The 25,888-nt window shown below is 44.8% G+C and overlaps 1 protein-coding gene across 1 annotated transcript in view; it reads right to left on the bottom strand.

Moving 5' to 3' along the window:
- Positions 1-18,155: 18,155 nt before the first annotated feature.
- Positions 18,156-25,888, bottom strand: part of SLC38A6 (solute carrier family 38 member 6) — a 38,083-nt gene continuing 30,350 nt past the window's right edge. The window contains exons 14-16 of the mRNA XM_031605321.2: positions 25,128-25,272; positions 24,919-25,013; positions 18,156-23,723 (exon numbers count right to left, since the gene is read on the bottom strand). Of these exons, the coding sequence (XP_031461181.2) occupies positions 23,643-23,723; positions 24,919-25,013; positions 25,128-25,272 (321 nt within the window). The 3' untranslated portion in view covers positions 18,156-23,642. The remainder of the gene's footprint in view (positions 23,724-24,918; positions 25,014-25,127; positions 25,273-25,888) is intronic.

The following is a 25,888-nucleotide window of genomic DNA, read 5'->3' on the forward strand; positions in this document are numbered from 1 at the left end:
GCGGGAACAGACAGGGATCAGAAGAGGTGGCTGTTCAAAGAATGAGAGTAGGGGTATGGAACCGAAGGAAAACCACGTTGTGCTGCATATGTGAGATTTGTCTTCCTCCTTTATAACTGGAAACCTGCCTCGCCATAAGAGAAACTCTCATCCCACGCGATGGGGCACCTTGTGCACTCAGCAGGAGACATGAGACCAAGGGGGAAGGGATTTTCTGAAAGCAAATGGGTGTTTTTCAGCCACTACTAAATAAAGAGCCCCTTCAGAGAAGAGAAGGCCCCATCCGTGCCACCACCGCCACCTGAGACTGAATACATTCCCTGGGGGCCTATTTTCCCAGAGAACAGAATGCTCTGCCCGTCTTCTGTCTCTTGTTGGGCCAACACACCAAGCAGGGAAAAGGAGCATGGACAGAGTACAAACAGTGACAGCATGACCAGGCAGCCGTATTTCTTTGTCGTGGTGTTTCCATACTGCGAGTTCAGTCCAAGCTTTCCTCTGAAGAAGTCTCCTGGGGGATGTTTGATCTTCCCACTTGTTTTTGTTCCATCTGTCTTTTCAGAAAGTCCCCGAGGAATATTTATTCTTTCCTTGGAATCTTCTGTCTCTTTCATAAACTCTTTCTCACTTCTGCTATAAAAACATACCCGGGACAGAACTTCATCCAGCTTCCAATTTAATTTTATTCTTGGGCAGTTTATACCCAGTTGTTTCCATGCTTTAACCTGAGTAGCTCTTTTCCATCCCCGGTGTGCTGCCTCACAATGTGTGAAAAGTAAATTACTTCTTATGAGGGCACCTCACGTTTCTTTATGTTTCAGATGGGCTGTCTTGGACTTACCACAGACCACTTATAAATTGTTGATGAGCTTCCCTTCAAAGACTTTGGCATGCATCAGGATATCAGCTAGATACAAGAAGCTGGAAGAAAGGCACATACCCCACTGCAGCTTCTTTATTAATGGGGATTTTTCAAGCTGAAAGCCATCTCTCTGAACGAGTGCAAGCCTCGTCCTGCAATAAGTGTAAGGATTTATCTTCCTGTCTTTTGTATTCACCACTATTTTCCAACACCTATTTCCAGATCTCATAAGGAAATCCCAGCTGTATTCGTATGTGGAACGGGTTGCACAGAGAGGTTGTGGATACCCCCTCCCTGGAAGCATTCAAGGCCAGACTGGATGGGGCTGTGAGCAACCTGCTCCAGAGGGAGGTGTCCCTGCCTTTAGCAGGGGGTTGGAACTGGATGGTCTTAAAGGTCCCTTCCAACCCAAAGTCACATTCAGTTGCCAGCACACCTCATGACATAACCCTCCATAGTTTGACACCTCAGCGTTGTGTCACCTCCTCCTCTGTCCTGTGCACGTGGGAGCAGCTCCTATCAGATGCTTCTGAAATTCTGTTCTGGGTTATTTTGTATGGTGGGAGACTTTTTCTGCAGCCACGTGGTTGGGTATTTTGTTGGTTGGTTTTGTGTGTGTGTGTTTGTTTTCCTGGGTGTCAAAGCCCACGTAAATAAATCCATTGCACATTCATCCTGGCAGACCTCACTGTACCAAGAACACCCATTTCTTCTGTTTTTCTACACTTTCAAGCAGGGTATCCATCTACTTTTCTTCCAGTTTAAGCTCTTGCCAGGCCAGGTTAGTGCTAGTTTATGTACTAAGAACTTGTACAGCGTCTGTGCAATTCAGCTTTCTTGCTTTTTAGACGACAGTGTTGAGCAAAACTGAAAAACCTTTGAGGATTTTTTGCATTATCTGAAAAGATAAAACCTCCCTTATTTACACTTCTGAATTATGGATGGGCACAGAAACACACTGCAAATGTCCTGTGTTAGCCAAATTCCCCAGCTGGCCCAGTTCCCACACCAAGGAGACTGACCTTCATTGGTCTTTGTGACCTTCTGTCACCTTAGTCAGGAAATCTTTCAGTTCCCAAAAAGCAATTGCAGAAGCAGGAATTTGCTGCATCATCTTTTGCGTTATTAAGCACCACATAGTTTGAGGAATATAACCAAATGCACCAGTCTCCTTTCAACGCCACATTTGTAGATGTTTTCAGGTTAAATCAAGCTATTCTTAGACTAAATAACTGTAACCTTTTCACTCACCTTCTGCTGGTTTGTCCTGGCAGCAGCAGGACTGAAGATGCACGCAATCTGTATTGAGAAATGAGTGTGCAGGGCAGCCTCTCATCCCCCCTCAAACCTGATGCTATTCATGCTGAAGTTGTGTGTGGGGAAAAACCATAGTAAGGAAAGCATATACAAGCCATAGCAAAGGGGGGTGAGAACCAGAAACCACCACATTTCTGTCCATATCAATTTAACTGGACTCAATAATCCATATGGATCCCTTCCAACTTGGGATATTGTATGACTGTTCTTTCCTGAAAGTCCTTAGAGTCTTTTATTCCCTTTGGGACACGATCCAAACACTGCTTATCTGAACTTGCCCACTTTGCTCTTTTCCTTCTGAGAACCTGATTGGGAATATGTACACCATAAAAACACTGTGGGGTTTTGGGCTTCCCCCATCCCTGTCACAGAGCCTAGTGTGTGTCACCTGCAAAATAAATCAGTGCAAAGGTAGACACATGCTTTATAATTAAGACTCCTTCAGTAGTTTTTCTGGCTCCATTTTACAAAATTCTGAATCACCCTGGCTCAAGCTGGAAGGAATCAGTATTACTAGGAGGAGAGAGGGGTCCTAAGTGCCTTCACACACACACACAGGTCATACGATTCTGTAATTCTGTAAGTAACTCTTGCCCTGTCTATGGGGCATCTTGTGGAGCTGCTGGGATTTTGAACATCTCCTGCTTGTTTCCAGAGCATCTCACGATGTCCCAGGTGACATCCCAAAGGGCTAAAGCCCTCTTTCCCCCACTGATGGAAGATGATGTAAGACATAGTCACAGAATTGCAGGGGTTGGATGGGACCTCAAGAGATCATCAAATCCAACCCCTGCTAAAGCAGGCTCCCTACAATAGGTCAGACAAGTAGACGTCCAGATGGGTCTTGAATATCTCCACAGAAGGAGACTCCACAACCTCTCAGGGTAACCTTTTATCATAAAAAAGTTCTTCTGCATGTCTGTACAGAACTTCCTCTGTTCAATTTTTAGGCTGTTACTCCTTGACCTATCACTACACACCTCCAAGAAGAGCCTGGCCTCATCCATTTGCCTTCCACATCCCCTTAGATATTTACAACATTTATCAGATTCCCTCTCAGTCTTCTTTTCCCCAGGCTGAACAGACCCTTGTTTCTCAGCCTTTCCTCACAGGAGATGTTCCAGGCCCTCTATTATCTTTGTGGCCCCATGCTGGATTCCTTCGACTTGATCCCTGTCCTTTCTGAACTGGAAGACCGGTCCTATATCAACAACATACTCATGGGACCAAGAATGATGGTTCTCACAGGGACCAAGGCCATAGTGCTGCGAGCAGGCTGTGGGAGGGAGAGAAGGAACAGGTATATTCCCATTACCAGCCACACCACACCCTAGAGCCAGCTTTCTCAATCTCCATCACACAAGATGATGAGGTGGCAGAATCTTCTTGCAAGACTGGAGTGGGTGATGCCTTTTTCCTGGGTCACCTTTACCTTGTTCTGGGATGTCTTTGATTGCAGGGGTTTTGTTGGTGATCCCCCAGCAGCCAATAACAGCACAAGGTGCTGGTAGGATTATGGCACATGGGTCAGAACAGACCTAGTGATGCCATGTTGTGTCAGCAGAAAAGCCACCAGAGTTGGCCAAGGCCAGGAGCTGGCTGTACTCACAAGTACTGGTAGGCTGTGCAGGATGGTTCTGCTTCCAGGATTCCAGCAGCATATTGCTTCTATTTTCATAGTCACCAGTAACACAAGACCTGGCATCTTCTCAAAGATGAGAGGAGGTTTGGAAGTCAAAGACGTTTTTAATTCCCTTGCATTTCCATCATACTACTGGGTGTATATGATTGTATTCTGCACACAAAAAGAGGCAAGGAGAAGTGAGTAAAATTGGTGGCAAAACACAGTCCTCAATTTGACACCCATGACATGGGTCTTTTTAACCATGTCATAGAGGATGGCTGCACTCCCCCTGAAAGTGTGTGTTTCTTTCATAATAGAAATACTTTACTTTTTCCTTTCAAAACCAATGGAATGTGGACAACGAACAATTTCACATTGAGAGGCCAATTTTTCATCAGGGTTTATCCTTTTGATTTGGAAATTGGCTCAGCTAAGCTGGAAAATTCTGTGAGATGTTGCAATAAAAGAGTCTCTATTTTTGCATTAGTTAAAATATGCACATACAGAAACCCCAGCAATACAAAAGCAAGCAAACAAAGAAATGCTCAGCCCATAAGCTTCAAGCTGCCCAAAATTTCTCATTTCAAGCACAAACAGCAGAGAAACCCTTGGCATCTCTAATAATGCAGCAAGCTGCCACCCAACTACACCATAATATTTCCACTAGGCAGCCCATTTTGCTCTGTGAAAGTTAACTGTGGCTTCAGATGCCTAAAAGTCACCTCAATCTGTCACAATCTGCTGTAAACTTTGCTATTAATAGTCATGTGTCATATACTCACAACAGTTTCTGGATTTGCTTTAGGACTGAAATGCTTCTGGGCAAAACCAATTTGCTACCCTCTATTGTTGTCTTTTCCTGATTCCCTAGAAGGAGTTTCACACTGAACTTTTCCCTTTCTGGTCTGCTTCTGTGCACGCTGCTTTGCTTTATGCATCAGCTCTATCCCAGCTCAAGCAATCAGAAGTGGAGTATCTTGTTTTTCTGTACTGCAAGGCAGTGCAGAACTTCACATGCCAGCTGAGAGAAAAGGAGAATCCAGATCTGGGATAGGCTTCAGGCCAGACCAGCTCAGATTTTCCATCCCATCTGTAACTGAGACACAACAGGCACAGGTTAGGGCTGGGCAGCAGCGCCAACATCAGAAGCCCCATTTCTGGCAGTTTTCTTCTCCAGATCAGTGTGTGTGATTCATGTTATGGCTTTCAGACCAAATACAGTAAAACTAGTTACCAGGATACCTTCAGACACTGAATCAAAGTTTGAGGGAAGGGTAGGGCTCTCTGCATTCACATGAAGCCCGCATGGCAGATATTTATAGAGCATGACAGCATTAGCTCTCATCTGCAGTCAAGAAGTGGGATACATTACATGAATTCGGTGCTGCCAGTTCAACATAATTTCCTTTCAACACCATGACCAAATTGCTGCACCTCATTGCCTTGACTTTCACACCTGTGAAAGGGGGATAATACTTATCCCTTTAGCAGGAGATAATGTTAAAAACATTACTTAAACTGTTTGTAAAAACGCTCTGGAGAAGCATCGACTCCTTCCTGTAAAATAACTTTATCTGCCCTGGCTGATATTAGACAGGAGGAGCTGAAATCTAAGCCAGGACACTGAGGGGGAAAGGAAGCATAATTTCCTGTTTGCATGGTGCACTCTGAGGAGTATAAAGCTGGGGGACACTGTGAGAAAAGGCTTTTTCAGCCAGTTCCCAGCCTTCACCAGGCTGTGCTCATGCAATGCCACGGTCCTTAACAAAGGCATTTGCGCGGTGTGAGAGGAGAATGCGATCCTTTCACATAAGATCAATTTTCCCTAGATTCCAGAGCAGACATGGGGCTGTGTGCCCGTGTGCAGTGGTACCTTCTGGTCGCAGAACGAACCTGGGTAACAAACAGAGCACAGCTGAGAAAGCAATGCAAAATCCAGCCAGGCAGGAAGCTTTTCCTTCTCGATGTCTGTGAAGGTCTCCAGGTTTGGCAGGCTTTGTAAACTCAGGAGAGGGAACAGAGAAGGGAAAACCATCACGTACAATTTTTCTGCGGCCTGCACAAGTCAAATGAATCAGAAAGGTAAGACAGCGAGACATCTGTGATACAAGATTTGTTCTGTGAATGTTTAAAGCATTTAATCACCATCTGTGTGGCTTCCAATGTTGTTTGCTAGGGCTTTATTACTTATTTTGTAAGGTAAAATCACACGTATCTCAAGTGCTTTCTGGCTGTGTTCCATATTCTGCTCTCCTTCATTGGTGTGTTTTCCCCTTTGCATGGCATGGGCAACTTCCCACGGTGCTGCCCATCTGTCCACCTTCCTCTCTTTTCTGCCTTCTGATTTATTACCAGGAAAATGTCCATGTCACACCAGTGAAGTCCCTGTCGTCACAGTGGGGCCAGCCATGCCTCCTCTTTACACCCACCACCCGTAGTGCCCATAGTCAGGGCTATGCCACTCATCTCCAACCAAGGCATGGTCACTCCATTGGGGCAGATGGATGACCCCAATTCCCACCACCCATGGCTCAGCGATGAGGTGAGCGTACCATTGCCATCATGGTCCCATCCATTCACCCCCTGTGCCATGGTATAGCCCCTTTTGCATCTCTTCACCCACGCCAATGAAAAGTAGCATTGCTTAGATTGGTGTGGGAGACCTGGGAGCCACCACAACCTGAGCATGGAGCTCAGATGCCCCCAGCAGCCCCCAGCTCTGCGATCTGCACAGACAAGGCAGGCAAAGGGCAGGTGGCCCAGTGTGGGTCTGCAAATTGCTGGAAAACCTGAAAACAGCCCTTGGTGCCCAGCCTTGTTCAGTCCCATCTATTCCCCTCAGTGTCCTGCTGCAGGCCCAAACCCAAGTTCTCAGCTATGGCTGTTGAATTCCCATTAAATAGCTGAATTTCCTTTAAACTCCATCCAAAACAAGAAGCTTAAGACTTACAGCAGTGTCTCTCAGGACCTATCAGCTCTCCTTTGGCGATATATTTCTTTCTATTGAAGGGAAAATTTCACAATACTTTGCTGCTTCCAGGCACCGTGACCAGAGACAGCGCAGAGCTGTGCTCCCATCATTTCCCCAGGGATTCACACATCCCAGGCTATGCATTCAACTTTCAGTTTTCTGCTCTTGTTCTATCCCATCTGCTAGAATTGATTCAGAGCTCTAGGAAAAAAACATCCTTGGGCAGCCTATCCCATGCTGCACCCACTCCTGTAAAACCCCATCCGGAGCACTACTGGTTCTTATCAGCCATCACACCTTAAAGTATAAAAGGTGTGCCTAATATTAGCCAGGAAACGTCGTGATGAAGACCTGGACTTTCTCAGCTAATCGGTATTAATAACTTCCTATGTTTGAAGACAGCCCATAGGAAATGCAGCCTGACTCATCTACCCCGTAATTAGATGAACTCCTCGAAAAAGTGCAGGTGGCTGCACCACAAAGGCACATTAGCCAAGGTGCAGAATATGCTCCTGACCAAAGGGCAGATAACAGCAGCAATAATTTCCTCCGCTGATATAATACAAAAAAGCAGTATTTCTGACAGGTCTGGCATCTGGCTGAGGCTGGAAACTCAAGCAGTCCTTATCGATTTCTCCCTCTCTCTTTTATCTCGCTCAAGGGAAATCTGCAATATGCACAAAGCCTTGATTTATTTTTTACACTCTCACAAATTACTGGAAAATAATTACATAGAGAAATCTCTCTCACACACACACGGAAAGTAAAGATATTTGGGCCTTTTGGCCATTTTGGTTATACCCAGTTTGTGATCCCTACTGAAGATATTTGTTTCCCTTGTTCTCTTTTTCTGCTGAGTTCAGCCATATATCACTTTTATGCATCCGAAGGCCACAGTGTAATGCAATATGAAGCTATGAAGGGGATAAAGTTACATATTCTCCATTGATTTTCCATTGTATCCGTTATCTTTAATGTCAGAACGTGGGTTGGTGCAAGGGCCGGAAGCCTCCGTGCCTCTGTGCTGCATGAAAACCATCCTCTGGGGGCAGTTAAAATCAGCTGTGAGGTGCAGAGAGGAGACAGGCAGCCCCAAGAGGAGGGAGGAAGAAGGTAGGAGAGGGAAGGGATTAGGAGGTGGGAGGCAAGCAGGGCAGGGCTGGCACTGGAAGCAAGGAAAGAGAAGAGAGACGGAGAGGAAGCAGGCACTATTGGTGGTAGGCTGGTGGTTGGACTAGATGATCTAAGAGGCCTTTTCCAACCTTAATGATTTTATGGCAGATCTGCCTCAAGGCTTCTTGGCAGAGGACAAATTCTTGCTTTCAGAATGAAGAAGGGTGTGAAAAAAAAAATAGTTTTGTGGTGCATGATGCTGCTGGCACAGTGCAAATCCCTTCCAGCCCTACCATTGCTGCCTGGGAGCAGAGGGATGCTCAAAGGCCATTGCCCCCCAAACACAGGGCCTTGTGGAGGACGGGCTGAAAGCTGCTTCTCAGCCTGTGGGGCATTGATTTTTGGACCCTCTTCCCCAATCCAGCTGGATTTAAGGCTGAGCACAGTGCTGGAGAGCGAGGAAGAGGAACAGGCTGGGAGGATGCAGCCACACAGAGGGCTGGCAGCTTGCGGCCCAGATGGACTCAATTGCACAGGGACGAGATGTTAACATTCGCTCCCTAACAAGCTTCTCAAATCGTGTTTTTTAAGGTCGTGTGTTAACAGAAAACAACTGTTCAAATTTAGCAAGTTCCAGCACCACTCTCACCCTCATTACGCTGCAGGAGTGAGAAACACCGCTGTGATTCAATCTCCATTCCTCTTACGTAGGGTCAGAGCAGTTTGCCATGCAGGCAGCTGCCTTGCGTGGTCCCACCTGGGTCATCCTGGTGGTATTTGCCCCCGCCTGCCCAGGAGGGCTCCCCATCTATCGGCAGAGCTCCATCATCTCCACTCTACAGTTGCTGCTGGTACCCCTGGAGTGTATTTTTAAGATCAAAATTCTTCTGAAGGACAAGCGACCTGCTCGTCTTCACCTGACCTTTACTGCTCTGCATACTCGTGCTGACATCTGTGACTAATTTGTGATCTATGAAACTAAGCTGTGACCAATACAGAAAATCTTGATGAGAGCCCTGTCTGGTTCACCAGCAGGCTCCCCGGCCTCGCTTAGGTAAGCTGCCCTGAAGCAGCCACCTCTGGCTATCTCCACGGGTGACATTTTCGAGTGAGCATCCCACCCCAAGTGTGAGAGGCTGTGCCCCAGAGGGCAGTGGGCATGGAACAGGCTGCCCAGGGCAGTGGGCATGCATGGCTCTGAGTGCCAGAGCTCAGTGAGTGATGGGACACCACTCTCAGAAACATCAAGTTTGGGCAGTCCTGTGCGGTTCGACTCATATAATCATAGAATGACCTGGGTTGAAAAGGATCACAATGATCATCTAGTTTCAACCCCCTGCTATGTGCAGGGTCGCCAACCAGCAGACCAGGCTGCCCAGAGCCACATCCAGCCTGTTCTTGAATGCCTCCAGGGATGGAGCATCCACAACCTCCTTGGGCAACCTGTTCCAATGCATCACCAAAGGCGTCACGACTCAATGACCCCTGTGGGTCCATCCCGACTCAGGGCATCCTGTGATGCCATGGGGATGTACACCAGGCTCCTTCAGGGCTGCCTGGCTCCATGTGAGTGCACACGTGCATGTGCTGCACAGCAGGGCCCCACTCCTCCTTTAAACAGCCAATTAAAGCCTACTTTGGCACTTAGCACACGACATCAGCTTGCAGCACTTAAGCTGCCTAGCACAGTGTGAATTTAATTTGATAAAGGGGCAACTAATAAAGATCTTGGAAGGCCGGTTAAAGTTCATTAAGCTCTTCCTTTCAAGGTACATTTCCCTCCCATGCTCACGTCTGTATTTTTAAAGACACATAACATTCTGCCACCAGAAAAAGGTGTTTGTGTCACATCCCGACAGGGTACATTTAAGGTTCTGCTGCCTGAGTCATCTCAGGCCTCGATTCTTTGCCCAGAATTGTACAGAAAGAAGAGAGCATGTTGGATTCGTGCGGCTTCTGCAAGTGGAGCTCAGCTCCTGTCACACTGCGCTCCATCCATCCTATTTCTTCTGAGCAACCCGTGGTTCCAGATGGCTTTCATAAACAGATGAGGAGGCTCCTCTGAGTTCACTGGCTTAATGAAGCCCGTATGGCTGACTCATGTAATAAGTATTTAATCATGCTGATGAAAATCATTTTCAAAACTTCCCACCACACACAGTGCCATTCCCTGCCCAGCCGAGGAGCTGATAACACAACAGCACAGCCAAGGAGCCTCTGGTCACCAGCTCTTGCTCAGGTGCCATGACTCTCATTACAGAGCTATAAACATGCACAGGCATCTGTACATCTGTGCATCGCCACTCTTTGCAAACAAATCACCCACAGAAGTGCCTCGAAAAGAAGTTTTTCAAGCTCCTCATTCCCTGGGCAGCTGTTTCAGAGGTCACTCATGGGTTAACACTTTGGTGTTTATATTTTCTCATTGGTTTCAGTGTGTGGGCTCTCAAATGCCCATGCCTTAAAAACTGGCTGAGTTTAAGTGGTCTCCATTTGCAAACAGAAGAATGCCCTTGCAGATACTGAGTCACCTCTAGTTGGAGTTCATTCCTCTTACCTGCAGAAGTCCTCCATGCCATGAAGAATGTGGACCTTTGTCATTTCCGGAGCACAGATCTAAATGAATGCATCTCAGTCCATCACATGGCAACTACGGAGCTGTTGTACCCCAGATCACACTGCATGGGTGGAAGAGTCAGTGTCAAGGGGATGCTGACTCATCCAGGCTGGATGTGGCTCTGGGCAGCCTAGTCTGGTGATTGGGTAACCCTACCCATGGCAAGGGGCTGAAACTAGATGATCATTATGGTCCTTTTCAATCCAGGCCATTCTGTGATTCTATGAAGACTTGAATTTCTTGGGGAAAAGGATCCAGAACCATTAACTCCTAGGGCTGGATTCACGTCCTCATGTTTGTGCTTACAACAGGCTCACTGCTGCTCAGCGGGCCAACGCGCCTCTGAGAGCTCTGCAAAGAGGACGAAGATGAATAACAACATGCTATCATGGCATGCCCAGGAACTGCTCCATTCCTCAGGATTGACTGAATTGCCCTCATTGCAGAGTAGGTGCTTCTATCCATAGCTGTTCTTTGGTAGTTTGCATTCAAACCATTTCAAGACTGGAAATTCTTCTGGTTAACTTCAAACTGTATTCCTGTAGCACCCAGACATATGCAGCTGCAAATAACTGGGCCATTACGGTCTTACAGGCTTGATAATGAGATCCAGAGTTCGCTTTGCACAAGTGCTTCATCCTTCCATGCATGAGCTTATGAAGTTTGGAGCTGCAGGATCAAACTGCAAGTAATGGCCTTCTGCACCTCTTCTTGCTTCTCACTTCAGAGCACCCAGTAAAGATGTTGCTATGATTGTTCAGAACACCTTAAATAGGAAAACACTGGAACAGCAGAGAGGTCTCAATTTCCACATTTATGACTTCAAACTTCAGAGCTAAACGATACCAAAAAGAGAGTTTAATGCCCATAAATCCTTCAAGGCCACCTGATTCATGACTCAGCCCAAGTGCCCAAGTCCCCAAGAGTCAGGAGGACAACTCTTTAAAACACCGTTTGCTGCTATCACTGGAAACTTTAACCCACTGGTTTCACACTCTGAAGGTTTAAGCTGCAAATGGCAGGTTAGGATTTATGTCCTCCTCTGAACAAAATACGTCAGGGTGGGAAAACTTGACCTGACAGATTTGAGACACGCCTGCCATAAATAACCAATTGATTGGCTGACTAGCAAAGCCATTAGCAGGCGTGAGGTGCCTGCTGAGGTTCAGACACCACATAAAATGCTGGAGGTGCCAGCAAAATGGACACAGCAATTGGCCACGCAGTCATCTGCTTACAAGCTGCCTGTGAGGGCTCGTGAAAAATGGGGTGGCTTTCATCTCATCCTCTTGACATCATGGCTCTGGTGCTGGGATCCAGACTGTCACAGGCAAACGGGGAAGAAAAGAGACAGAAAATGAAAGCCTCGTTCTTGAGCAGTAAATCATCTGCAGGAGCAGAACTATTTCAAATTAAGTTGGAGAACCTGCCTTGACAGTTGCAGGCAGTGAGTCTTTTCTGCTGTAAATCATCACAGTTGCCAAATGGCACCGGTGAGCCTGAGCTAATGGGCTTTCCACCCCACGGAAAGAGGCAGCAGCAGTCCTAGGAGGAGGGAATTTGACATCCCTGATCATAGGCTGTCAGATGAAATGACCAGGGGTTATGTTTTACTGTCTGAGAATGGACTTGGCCAAGCTCTAGTCCCCCCATTTTATCTCCTCAAGGTACATATCTGCATGCAGCATGTGTTCCAACAAATCTCCAGCAGTGCAACCTGCAGGACAGTGAGCATCGCTGGAGCACGGATCTCACCCTAGGCTCCAAGTCTGTCCCTAGAACTCACGGCCTTCCTTTCATCAATGCATTCAAAACACCAAGGGTTGGCTTTCCTGGCGACTGGTGTCCTTGTGCTGGTTTGGCAGGAAGCTTCTGGGATCTTAGTTCCAAGAAACCAGACGTTGGATCTGCACTTCTGCAAGAAGGGAACAGGCATTGCTTGCTCTGCTCCCTGTGAGTTTGGTTAGTCCTGCCCTTCCAATGCTTTAGGCACCACAACATTCACCAGCAAGGCATTCTGCAGTGCCCTGGGCCTGCTGGGAAAGGCTGCTTCTTGCTTGCTTTGAGCACACTCTTGGGCAATGCCTTTAGGCATCTTCTAGTTGTGCTTTTATGACATGACAGAGACCCCACATTCACTTCTCAGCTACTGAGGGCTCAGCCCAGCTCCCCTCCTTGGTAGCTTCTTTCCAAGAAGTGTCTTTCTCTCTTTGGACTGCCCAGGTTTTGGAAACCTAACACTGCATTCTGCACAAATATTTTGCTACAGGAGAGAAAGTTCTTGGTTTTGGAAGTGACATTTTAGTGCACCCAGTGCAAATGTTTATAAATACATACCTGCACACAGACACAGCTCTTGTCAAAACACATTCAAAGGATACCTAGGTTCTTTCGTGTATTACATACTCGGGGTGAAAATAACCAGCTATATTTAACCCACATCCAAGCTTAGACTAAATTATTGTAAAGGTCAATTAAAGAAAAGAAAATCTCACTAGCAAAGAGGTGAAAAGCTCCCATCCGTCTGCCATTCCACGAGCTTTAACAGAACCAAATCACAGAACAAAAAATTGCAGTTAAGTAGGATCTTATATAAAACTTGGTGACAACTCCAACTTTCCGTACCTGCCAAGGCCTGAATGCAGATGACTGAATTTGGCCTACAGCAGTTGATGGAAACTCCATCACTCACTGCGCTGATGTAGTTGTTTGGAAACCAACGGCTCTTGGCAGAGAAAACACATTTCAGCTTCTGTTGAATGACTGCACACATGATGAGCAGAAGATAGGCCAATAGCCGGCTTTCAGATCTGGATTATGTTTTGGCTGGGACTTAAAGTTCAGGTCTGGGGCCAAACGAAGGCTAGAATTTAACCTGAAACATAATCCTGAAATCACATGGACTCGTCTCCTCAGGTATTGGACCCGGTGGAACCCAGGGATATTTTCTCCCTTGCAACCACTACCCTGCTCGTTTGGCAGGCGCTGCAGTGCTTGCTGCATTCCTGTTCTTTGGCCCTATACGAGTCAGTTCTGGAAAACTCTTATTTGACCACAACTGGAAAAGAAAAAAAAACTTAAAACAAAACATAAAAATACACAAAAATCCCAGCCCAAACCCACAGATCAAATTTGTCAGGCTGGTTGGAACCACAAAGCCTAGATTTCCACACCAGCAGCCTGCACGAGTTCAGCAGCCCCCACAAGGACCGCCAATAGCTGGGGGGCTCATGGGGCTGGGACCCCCCTGCAAGCACCCAGCTGGAGCCAGGGGATGATGAGCAGCCCACAGCCAGCCATATCCCCTAGCAAACACCGGGGTTTGTTCTCTGGTCGCCCCGAAAAGCTATTTCCAGATCTTAACTCAATACCTTCCTTCAACCTCAGAGCACCTCCCCAAGTAAACATAACCACCTCCCAGGTTTGGGCCGTATGCAGGAATGGTATTTAGTGCAGGTCACAGCTTAAAATGCCATCAGAAATATCTGGAAGGGCAGGCAGGGTTGGGCTCTGCCATCAGCGGTGCGGTGAGGACACCTCGGAGTGTCTGCTGAGGTTGGGTGGGTGATGAGCACCAGAACATTTGTGCAATCAGCAGAAACAAACCCCTGGCTCTGCTCCTCACTGATTCTCACCATGTCCTGCACACTGGGAACCCATTAGAAAGGCAGCGATGGAAAACTTGGGAAGCGAATCGAAGTGAAGAAAAGCCTTCGGTGTAATTTTACAGCGTGTGAAAGACTTAAAGCAAGAAACACAACCAGATGCCACAAGGAAACTACTTCCAATTAGTTCTGCTTTGTGTTATACCTACTGATGAAAAATAAAAACAAATTTATTCTGTCAACAGCTCTATCTATAGCATAATCCTTAAATGAACTCATCCGTCAAACTGGTCTCCTCTGGCAAAACACATTACAATCCCTGTTTCTCAGCTGTGGGAATCAATCATCTGTTTCCCAAACCCATTGGTCAACATCTCGGGAACCCAATATATTTTTATTGCGCTGAACAAGCCAGTTGCAGGGCACCAACTTCACCACACCACCAATGCACAGCGTGCCCATCTGTGAGTAAACCTCACAATTTCTATTAAATCATCTATTAAAAGTGTAACACAGCCCCAGGAGTTTCTTGCAGATGTATCAGCTCAGACAAACAAACTGCAGCAGAGGTTTTAGCTGAGGCCACCTCATGGAAGTTTATTACTTGGATGTATTTTAATTGTTAGAATAATAACTACTATGAATTTCAATGGAAATCCCTTAAAATAATCTACACTGTTGTTGCCAGCGCAGACATCCAAGGAGACGTGTTAAGGACACCTGGTTCTTACTGTCTTTGCTCAGGCTGGGTATTAGGAGAAATATTTTCTCTGAAAGAGTGGTGATGCAGTGACACAGCTGCACAGGGAGTGGTGGGGTCACCATCCCTGGAGGTGTTCAAGTACGGTGGAGATGTGGCATTGAGGGATGTGGACAGTGGGCATGGTGGGGGTGGGCTGGGGTTGAGCGTGGGGATCTTGGAGGTCTTTTCCAACCTGAATGATTCTCTGGCACTTGCTGCTCTTGGTGTTAGAAGAGCAGCAATATCCCACCACAGCCTTTTGGTTCAAGAGAAACTCCCATCATCCCCCATGGATTTCATTTACCTAGGATATTTGGGATGGTTTTTTTACCAAGCTTGATGTTTGTTGATGTTAGGTTTTACCAATGGTTAAACTCTTCAGAGAGATGTAAATAACATTTCCTTGAACCCTGGGGTGCACACAGAGCTCTCTCCTCACCAATGGGCAGAACTTGTTGTCGGCTCGGGTCAACAAGAGAAGCACATGGACCTTTAAAAGCACCATGGGAAGCTGTCCAACTAACAGAGCCTAATGAAAAAGGAGTGTTTTACTCACATCTTTAACAATATCATAATCTACTGAATGGTTGGGCCAACAGCAGATTAGAGAAAATTAAGGCATGCCTGCAGTGTGGCAACCAACCTCTTCCAGCATGAAGACTGAGCATGGCCAAACTCAAGGGAATTGTGTGCCCACTTCAACACGTATGAAGTCTGTGCTGTAGGGGCCCACTGATGCACTCAGAGATCAGTACATTTCACTGCAGAGACAAAGGATTCATTTTGTCAGTTTCATGCCTCCAGCATCAACATTCTTGGGAGGAATGAAAAGCTGCCAGCAGGGCAGGCTGAAAAACAAAGCAAACAAGATACGTGTGACTGGAGAGCCCATCCATCTCCTTGCCCTCACTGGCTCATCATTCAAAAGTTCATCTGCAAATGAAGTTGAAAGAACCACTATGGCATCACCAAACCCAAGCACGGAAACCCTGAGTCAGGCCCACAGTCTGTGTGCGTGGTGTTTCAGAGCAATGCACTGAACACACCTTTGCTTTGCTTTGCTTTGGTATGACCAAGGTCTGCTCTACAACCACAAAAGAAGAATTTTTGTTTTCAAAGATGCAATTTTGTCTACTGGCACAAGCTTACAGCCTAAATGGATATCAGGTGTTGCTACCTCCTACCATGCCACTCATGAGTATGAGAGCAGATTCTTGTATTGGGGTGGAGATATTTGCACCCTAGGGAGCTGCCCTGACTGCTCATGCCCCTCACAGCCCCGAAGCTGCTACTCATCCCCACTATAAATATCCCCCCAGCCCCTTCTCACCCCCCAATCTGCAGTGGGGCACCACCTGCTTCACCCCCAGCAGGACACCAGGCCATGAGCCCTGGGACATCCCAGCTGGCTCTCCCAGAGGCACCGGCAGATTAGCAGCTCTATTTTTCAAGCTGCCTTTCTAGCTTTCATTCAGTTTGCAGGAATTCCAGGCAACTTGGCAGGGCAAGCAGGTCTATATATAAACCCCAGTGGCCATTTCGTCAAGCAAAGCATGATGAGCAAATGGCCTTAGTACCTGGAATGCAGCTTTGTGCAACTGACAGGTCAGCAAAGCAGCTGATATCTCTCCTCGCAGCACAATGGGGATAGCATGGATTCCATCAGCACTATTTTTTTCCCAACCTGCTGTGCACTAAGAAATTTATTCTAGGAACATTAGAGAGAAGGGGGGTAAAAATAGATGTGCAGGTTCAGCAAATGGCTCTCTCTTGCACTTTAACATTTTTTGCAGAGAATGGATGCAGAAAGTCGTGCTGAGCTCTGTGTTCAGCAGTTCCAGGGAAGGACACCGCTGCTCTGCAGGTTCCCAGCAGCCTGGGCATTTCCGTGGTTCCGATTCAAACTGGAAAGATGGGTTCCAAAGACGAGGGATTTCATTCTGTGAAATATCAACCTCTGGAATATCAAGATGTGCAGAAGCACTGCAGCTCATACACTTTCTAATAACCTCATTTCAGCAAATGGCTTCTAGACAGCTCTTCCATCAGCATGCCCTACCAGCTGGGAAAATGCCAACTAATGCCCTGCTTCTGGATCAGGCATGAAATGAAAGGACAGAGGACAGAGCCAAACCGAGCAGGGAAGAACAGAGGGCAGCAGGACCTGAGGTTTCCCTGGCCCTTGGCTCCAGCCCTGCAGGATCTGAGCCCTACATCCAAGATCCCTCCACCATCCCCATGCATAGAACCATAGAATTACAAAGGTTGGAAAAGACCACTAAGATCATCTAGTTCAAATGTCATCCCATCCTCGCTGTGCCCACCAAATGTGAAAATCCCAATATCAAGTGCAACTACCTGGGATGGAGGCTCCAGCATGGACCCAGTCTCCAAATTTCTCTGCTCTCCTCTGGCTAGATCCTTCATTTGCTACATGACAAAATGGAGCCCTAATTTCCACACTGGTCTCCAGAAAAGTAGTTCTACAATCCGGGCCAATCAGACTCCCATAGATCATATAAATCTAGTGCCTTTGATTATTACATCATGCCAGAAAACTGAAATGCAAGTCAGATGGTTAAGGCATTACTGTGAAGACTCAACAATGCAAACCTTCCCAAAATGTTTGCTGTACTGACAATAGGAGTGTGACATCATGTGCAAACAAGCCTTAAATCTAAACCAGGTGCAGCGAGCTGCCTGGCTTTCCAGGGCTGCTGCGTGAACCACGAGCATGCAAGTGACAATGCTGGAGGCGAGAGGAAGGCCAAGCCAGGACAGGACCCATTCAGCAGCACCAACAAGTATGAACAGCTGCTACAGGGCAACACCAAATTCTGCATCACACATGAAAAATGCAGCTGTGGGGCCATTTGTACCAATTCTAGTTGGGGTGAATTTTATAAATGAGATACAAATTTGCTGATGCTCGTTTCCATGCAATGAGCACGCTTCAATTCTTATACCTCTGGAATCAAGTCCGTAGCAGAGTAATGAGGTTGGTCCATGTAACTACCCTGTTCAGCACTGCCTCATACTGAAGGGTTTAGCGGTGTGTAACACAAAGGTCGGCAGCCAGGACAGCTGTCAGGGAGCACAGAAGGCCCTTCCCTTCCATGATGCCGTGGTTCCCAGGCAGTTTCCTCAAGCAGTCGTCCATCTTTCCTTGGCCGTGGAGATGCTACAGCCTGAGCTGGGGTAACAGCAACAAATTTGCACTTCTGGAACCAACAGCAGAGCACAGCGCCGGCTTCATTTTGCTTTCCACACTATGCACAGGAAGCAAAGATGAGCAGCAAATGAGTTATGCAAACATTGTTCTTTATTTTCTGTTTTTCTTGGAACATACCACGCTGCTCCATAGAAATCTGTGGGAGGAAGAACTCAAAACAGGAAATGCATGGCACAGAGATCAGACGTTCGCGAGGTATTTTTTACATACAGATGACTTTTTTTAAAAAACGAATTCCACATGAAGCACAGTTGAATGATCACTTTTAAAACACAAATACTAAAAACATCACCACAAACTGTAAAAATTAGGCAGCTCTTTTTCAACAGTGGAAACTGCCTGACAGTGGCAGTCATTGGGAAGTAGATGTGTCCCAAAGCTCCATGGAATGCAGAATAACTATAATGAATGCTTTCAACATCAAAGGCAATGTAAAGCAATGATTCTGTATTAAGTGTTAAATCTAATTAGGAGAGGAGTTCTACAGCAATCAACATTATTATAAATCCTGGACTGACCTGAAGCTGAAGCTTTAATTAAGAGTGCATTAGGATGCCCACTACTAAGCTAACGTTAATCTTCATTTCGGTATGTAGGGACAGTTGGAAACAACGTGATTAATCTTCATGTCTTTGCAGGGATGCACTGGTACAATGTCCATCTCCTCCTACTGTTTGTAGGAAGCAAAATAAAGAAGCCAGGCTGCTGAATTTGCAGGATTCCAAATTCAGAACCTCACTCTGGCTCTGTAAAAGCGTTGGAGCCAGCTCAACACACCTGTGTTCAAGGTGAAATGATCACCTGTATCCAGAACGGGCACAGCTCTGTCCTCACATGTTGTATGCCTTGCTGAATCTGCATGATGATGCTAATGAAAATTGCCACATTCCATAGAGATAATCCTAAAAATTATTTTTGTGAAATTATTTTTAAAAAGACTGGCCATTTTGGATCAGGCCCACCCAGGTCTATAACCTGCTTTATTGCTGCCTAATGGAGGTACATGCGGGCAGATGGCTCCTCTGAGTCCTCTCAGCCTCCACAAACTGCAGCTTTCAGAGCACTGACTTCCAGATCCTTACCACGACAACTGTTTGTGCACAGTCAGAAATACAGCAATAAAGAACAAGCCTGCATCCTCTCCCATGCAAACAACTCGTTTACAAGCAGGGTGGGATGTAGCATCTGCCCTAGCAGCTCAGAGATCTTGTTGCACCGTTGTGTCTCTGTGCTCAGGGGAAGGTGAAAGGAGGGGCAGAGAGAAGACAGCATCACCAAGGTTCAGTTTACAGTGCACAGGGACATGAGAGAATTTTAAACAAACTGCAGTGAAAATCAGAATTAAGATGCTTAAGAACAAGGGAATAAACAATGAGCATAGAGCACAATGCACACACAGGCTGTAAGCATTCTGTGTGCAGTACTCCATTTTTCAGTGCTGTTTATAAGAGACACCTCCAGCCCAGCTAACCACAGTGCATCTGAAACCTGAGCAGCCTTTACATGGGCACGGAATGGAAACTGGAGAACAAGAGAAAACAAATCAAAAGCTACTGATTCATTTTCATCTCTTACATTGTTCTCCTTGTGCAGCTGGGGAAAAGCAACCTTTCCAAGTGAGGTCAGAAATGCTACAGGATCCTTCTAGCCAAGGCTTCAGAAAATAAAAAGGTATACACATGATAAAGCATAACCATTGAAATTCACAATCTGGAAATATAACAACAACAACAACAACAAATCTGTATACAAGTTTAAAGAAAAATAAATTTAGAAGCATGTGAGTGTGAGAGTGGAGCTCAACAGAACTCATGCTTGTGTACTGCTGTAGTGAAACCCTTACACGGACATAATGCACAAACAGTCTGGGGAAAACTGAGACTAAAAATAGTGTCCTTACTCTGTTTCTGAATTGTGGAAAATGCATGCACCTTTTCCTAAATTTAGCAGCAACAGTTCTCTCCTTCTGCCCCTCTCCTCAGGTTTTAAATCACACATCATAGGACCTTCTTAAAAGTAGCAGCATTTCTAACTCTTTTGCGAATGGAAGATAAGTGTTCTGCAAACCAATGTGCTTCCATCCCTTCTGCACCACAGCCAAAATGTAATAATAGAGCTCCAGCAGAGGTGCAAATTGCTTCCCTTCATCCTCACGGAACATTAACTTCACACGCTGGTATTCATCAGCCCAATGCTACCTACCAGGGCAGTCAGTTAACAGCCTGACTCATGTACCCAGAGCTTAAAAATAATAATGCAGTAATTTCCATAGCATTACAGGAATCAGCTGTAAAACCAACACCTTATTTCAAGCATTTTCTCAGCTCCATCTTTTAACATGATGCACACAAACCCAACTGTGCAGGCATAGGGGATTGCAGTGCAGGGCAGACTCAGTTTTTTTCTCTGGGAGAAACAAAGAGCAAAAGCTCAGCAGAATCTTGCCAACTTTCTGCACCTTCACAGATGATGTAAATCTTCCACATTAAGTCCTGCTGTTCAGAGTTTAAAATAAAGTGCCTGCAATGATGTCTTACAACTACTATTCAACAGTAAGCTGCGAGACCATGATATATGAGAAATGGTTTTCATAAAACCTCACAATTTTAAGAAATATTCCTCCTAATTTCTAGCATCTTACAAAATATACCTACAATTCACTGATGTGAATGTAAGGTCTCCTGTTTTCCTAAGTTTTGGTTCAGTTAGAAAATCATTTCCTGATCTGCAGCTATCGTTGGTTTCTCAAGGTACACTTCATATGAAATACATACTCAGGTTTTTGCACTGCTGCCAGAGATGCTCTGCCTGGCAGAATCCCCACAGCCAACAAAGCCTGGGAGCACACAGCTATCAGAGGGCAGCCACAGGCAGAAGGGACTACACCTGGTTATCAAGAACTGAAAAGGAAAGGTGAACTGCAAGGACAAAGGCAAGATGGACAGCCCCAATCCCTGATATTCACACAGTGCTGAGTAACTGTCTGACCAACCCCTTGATCACAGGAGGCCAGAGAGCTCTCAAGTTAGAGGCATCCCAAGTGCACAAAAGATGGAGAGTGAAGTTTGTGAGAAAAACACTGATCTAATGGCTGCTGTGGCCTTAAAAAGGCAATCCAATTCCATTCTCCTTTCTTTTCCTGTCCCCAAGAGAGCTCACTTCATTCAGTTTTTGGCAGATAATTCATCATCTTTCCAGGTTTTCTGCTAGTGAAACTGAGCAGGAGCCACCACCATGCCAGTGCCATAGGAAGAAGCTGTGAGCGTCTACCCAGGAGTGGACATGCTGTTTCTGGTGGCGACTTCACCTTGTGTCATGGAACCCCAGGTAGAAGCTTTGTGATAAAGAAGCTTTGTGATAAAAACACCTGTAATCTTTTTCTGAATATAGTGTACAGACTTATAAAGAAAGGGGATCCTAACAAAACTTCTGAATTAGTTCCTATGTCTCATCACTCGAGTCTATTTCTGTATTAAACTCCTAAGCAGAAGAACGTTCCTCAGGCAAAAGGATTCCTGAAGCAGTACCAACTGCACACCAACACCACCTGGGTGCCTGCAGGCCATCTATCAAAAGGGAAAAACATCTTACGGATCCCAAGAGTTGAGTGATCTGCTGGCACTGAAGTCAGAGAAGGCATAGCTTGCCAGCTCAGGAACAGAGATGGTGGTTCCAACTCTGCTATTTTCCGTTCCTCCCTATTACACAGGGAAGGATCAAGCACATTCTCTCTGGGTTATGTTGAATTTGGCACATCCTTTTCTGGAGAGCCCAGTGCTCCCTGCAGCCACTGGCACAGGCAGCCACGCTTTCCCAAGGCTGTCAGCTTACAAGTGAAGTCCTTCCAAGCTGAAATCAATTTTCAGGTTGTTCTACAGCCACCAGCAGTGAGGAGCTGAGTTACCAGTTATTGTGACAACATTAACAAAAATAAAATATCAATACTTAAAAGACTGAATGCTGCCTCTCCTGCATCACTGGAAAATACGACTCTTTATGCAGAAGTGCTTTTGGGAACAGCACAGCTATGATTTTGCTGTAGCTTTATTTCTCACTTTTAGTTTCTGGCCCCAGTTTTGCACAGGAGCTTAAGAAAGACAGACCTGCTGCTAAGAGGTTAGAAATGTCAGTTTCTAGGGCGTCTTCCCTATCTCAAATGAGAAAACATATGTCAACATATTAACAGAACTGTTTCAACAGGATTTTCTAGCTAGAGTCAACTAATTTACTGTTCACCTTACGGACAGAAACATTTCCATAAATGTCATACACTAACTTCTTTCATGTTACACAGATGATTAATTTACTATGTTTCATTTGTATCTCATTCCAATTCTCAGATGTAAAAGTGCTAAGCTAAATTAAAAGAAATACTGCATCTGGAAATAATGAAGAACTTTCCCACTCTCTAAATCCTGCAGTTCGGGTCTGAGGTCTGATTTCTGAACTTTACATAAGGCATTTCTACGGAGGCTTGACTTCTTCAGGGTATAGTCTCTAAAGAGATTAGGCTATTCTAAAGACATCAGATTCCATCTGATGGTAGAAATTTAAGGAAGCTTACCATGATATTAGTAGAATGAAAGCAGTGGCTGATATGAGGAACTTTTGTGGTGGGCACCCCATACCATACATAACAAAGCCCAGCTGGTGTTGAAAACTGCATTCACGATTCATTTAGACAGAAAAAAATTACAATTACAAAAGGGTGTGTGAATGTTTAGAGATTTGGGGTAAAATCAAGGGTCCACAAACATAAAATTTCATTTGCCTTTAGGACAGCAGAATGCCACCTTTCAAGTCCAAACACACAGCAGTACATAAAACACAGATATGTTGTATTTCAAATAGGAAATGCTGGTAGAAATAGGAGTGAGAGAAAAAAAGAAAAGTCTCCCACTGGCAGGAATACTGAGGTAATTTGAATAATACTGAATTAACTGAAAGTGATCTATTATTAACTACAAACAAAATCACTAATGCTGCAAGAACTTATTATGCTGGATGGGCAAAAGCTGCTAATTTAAAAATTACTTCAATATGATTCAAGTACACAGGAGGTAATAAACAAGAATACAATTATCATGATGTGCCCATTAAACTGGGCTAAGATGGTCGGTCTCTGAATCTGTATTAGGATAGATTAGGGTAAACATTTGGAATCAGTCAGTTCCTAATTTCAACTGGCTGAACTTTTGGAAATTATAGAAGTAGCAGCAGTCTTCTACTGCTAAGATAATACGTTATATGCACATCACAACTGATTTAAAATCCACCTCATTCTCTTTAAAAGAAAACTTGTCTTAAGGTTCTCATTCATTCACGTGCACCAAACCATCTTTGTGTAGCAGGAATTATCAAGAGATCTTTTTACCTGCCATAACAGCATCATTAAGAAGTAGTATTTTAGACTCAAGAGTAATGAAGGAACATCAACAACAGGCTGAAAAAGTGTTATTTGTTCTGAAGATGGTTGCTGTCAGTGCTTTCTGTAGGCTGCCCGTATCTCTGGGTCTTGCTGTCCTCCTGAAGTCCACTGTGGACAGTAACCACATGGCGTCACTGATTAATCCAATTGAGGATTATTAGAATTAAACTGAGCAGACCAACACAAACACCAAAAATAACCAATGCACATGCCTGTGAAGAAAGAAGGAAAAAATCTGTATTACTGAAGAACAGTGTGTAAGAACAGGGTTAAACAGTGTGTTTTAAAATAATCTTTCATGCTGCAAATTAATTAGTCTTCAAACATAACATGTCTGCTTAGAATGAAATGAAACTAAGTCTGCTCAGGGATAGTTTCACTGGGCATTCTCACAATGGTTTGGTTCACTTGCACTGTTCACCTGAGAAGTGTACAGATCTGCTTGAATAAACACAACTGTGAATGAATGAAGAAAATTAATTTGTATTTTACTCAAAATGGTTGAAAGAGCATCATCACTGGATTTTCTTTCAGGTTCCCAATTTCATCCACACGAGAGCAGTCCTATGAGTCATAGAGATGGCAGATGGTCACAGCATAGGCACTTTGTCACCATTTTTAAGACGAGAGGTAATACCTTTCAGTTGTACCAGGGAAGATTCAGGTTAGATATTAGGAAAAATTCCTTCTCAGAAAGAGTGGTGATGCAGGGGCACAGCTGCCCAGGGAGTGGTGGGGTCACCATCCTGGAGGTATTCAAGAACTACAGAGATGTGGCACTGAGGGATGTGGGCAGTGGGCATGGTGGGGGTGGGTTGGGGTTTAACTTGGGCATCTTAGTGGTCTTTTCCAACCTGGATGATTTGAGACACTGCTATGACATTGGGCTGAGCAATGGCTAAAAAGACAACAAGCACAGTTGCAGTGCAAAAAGCAGGCTGCTGCACAAATTCCAATTAGAACCCAACCAAATGTGCCAAAAGAGAAACCATAAAGGAAAAAAACCAACATGGTTTTGAGAAGGCTTAAATAGAAAACAAGTATAAACACTGTTTCACTTAAACACAGTTTGGCTTTGTTCCAGCTGCCCAAACAACATCAGAGTAATGCGTAAAAACCGCGGAGAAACTGGATTAAAAAATGACATCTGAAAACTATAGAGAAAAGCATGTATTCAGATCAACAGTCCAGAATACAGACACTCTGCTGGTTGGAGAGGTCTTGTAAAAAAGGAGTTTCAGACACAGCAGAGCTAATGTGAACAATAAAAGAAAACGCTCACAGATTTTGTGAACTGCACTGAAAGCTGGAACTTTGCCCATTAGATTACATTCTCTCCAGTGCATTAAAATGTATCTAAAATGAGCTTTTTTAAATACAATTAGCACATGCACAGGAAAAGCATACCCCGAGTTTGTGTGGTGACAGAAAGTCCTCTCTGCTAAGTTTAAGATAAAACAGTCCAGGATACACAAAAAGCAAACACGTCGATGTGGTTGAACCTATAAAAACCAGAAAGTAAGACTTTACTCAGAGCACGATTGAAACATACCAACTCAGTGTAATTCTGAACTTCTCAAAGAGAAAGATAATAATAAAAACCCACAACAACTTACCAACTACTCCGAATACGTTTTTAATGTCTGGCACATACATTGCAAACAAAACAATGATTGTATTCAGAACTAAAGTGACAAGGATGTGGCAAATCCAAGACATGGGAAGGTGAGAGAAAAACACCATCAATACAGCTTTCCTCGCCTACATAAAAATGAAAAGAAACATTGAATGGGTAAATGAACACATGTACTTCTTTTTTAATCTTATTTCAATTTCACAAATTGAATAAAGAATTTTACCATACCAGATACAAAAGAGCATTTTAATTCAAAATGCAAAAATCATTTAGTAATAGTTAAATTACGTTTTTTTTCCTCTCTGTTGCATGGAATTAACTTCAGAATTGAAGCAATATTTATCACATGGCCATTGGTCCTGAGAACAATTCCTGCTGGGACAAGTAAAGGTTTGGGGGCCAACAGCGTGCTGCCAACTGGTATGTAATCCAGGGTACTTACCTAGATGCAGTTTTGACTATTGTTTTTGGTTTGTTTGTCATAACTGAATGAATTCTCTCAAATCTTCCATGGTATTGATAAGCTAAAGCAGTATTCTTGCAGTGAAATAAATCAATATGTGTTTTCAATTTACGATGAAATTGAGTTTTCAAGTATAAGTGTGTTTGTGTGTGTGTTTGTGTGTGTGTGCGTGCAGGCAGAAATGAAAACCTAACTCAGCAAAACTCAATTTAGGAGAAAAAAAAAATCAAACTAAATAAACTTTAGAAGTTCTGAATTCTCTAAATTAAAAACAATGC

The sequence above is a fragment of the Phasianus colchicus genome, chromosome 5, assembly GCF_987193195.1.
Source record: "Phasianus colchicus chromosome 5, bPhaCol1.hap1.1, whole genome shotgun sequence".
NCBI lineage: Eukaryota > Metazoa > Chordata > Aves > Galliformes > Phasianidae > Phasianus > Phasianus colchicus.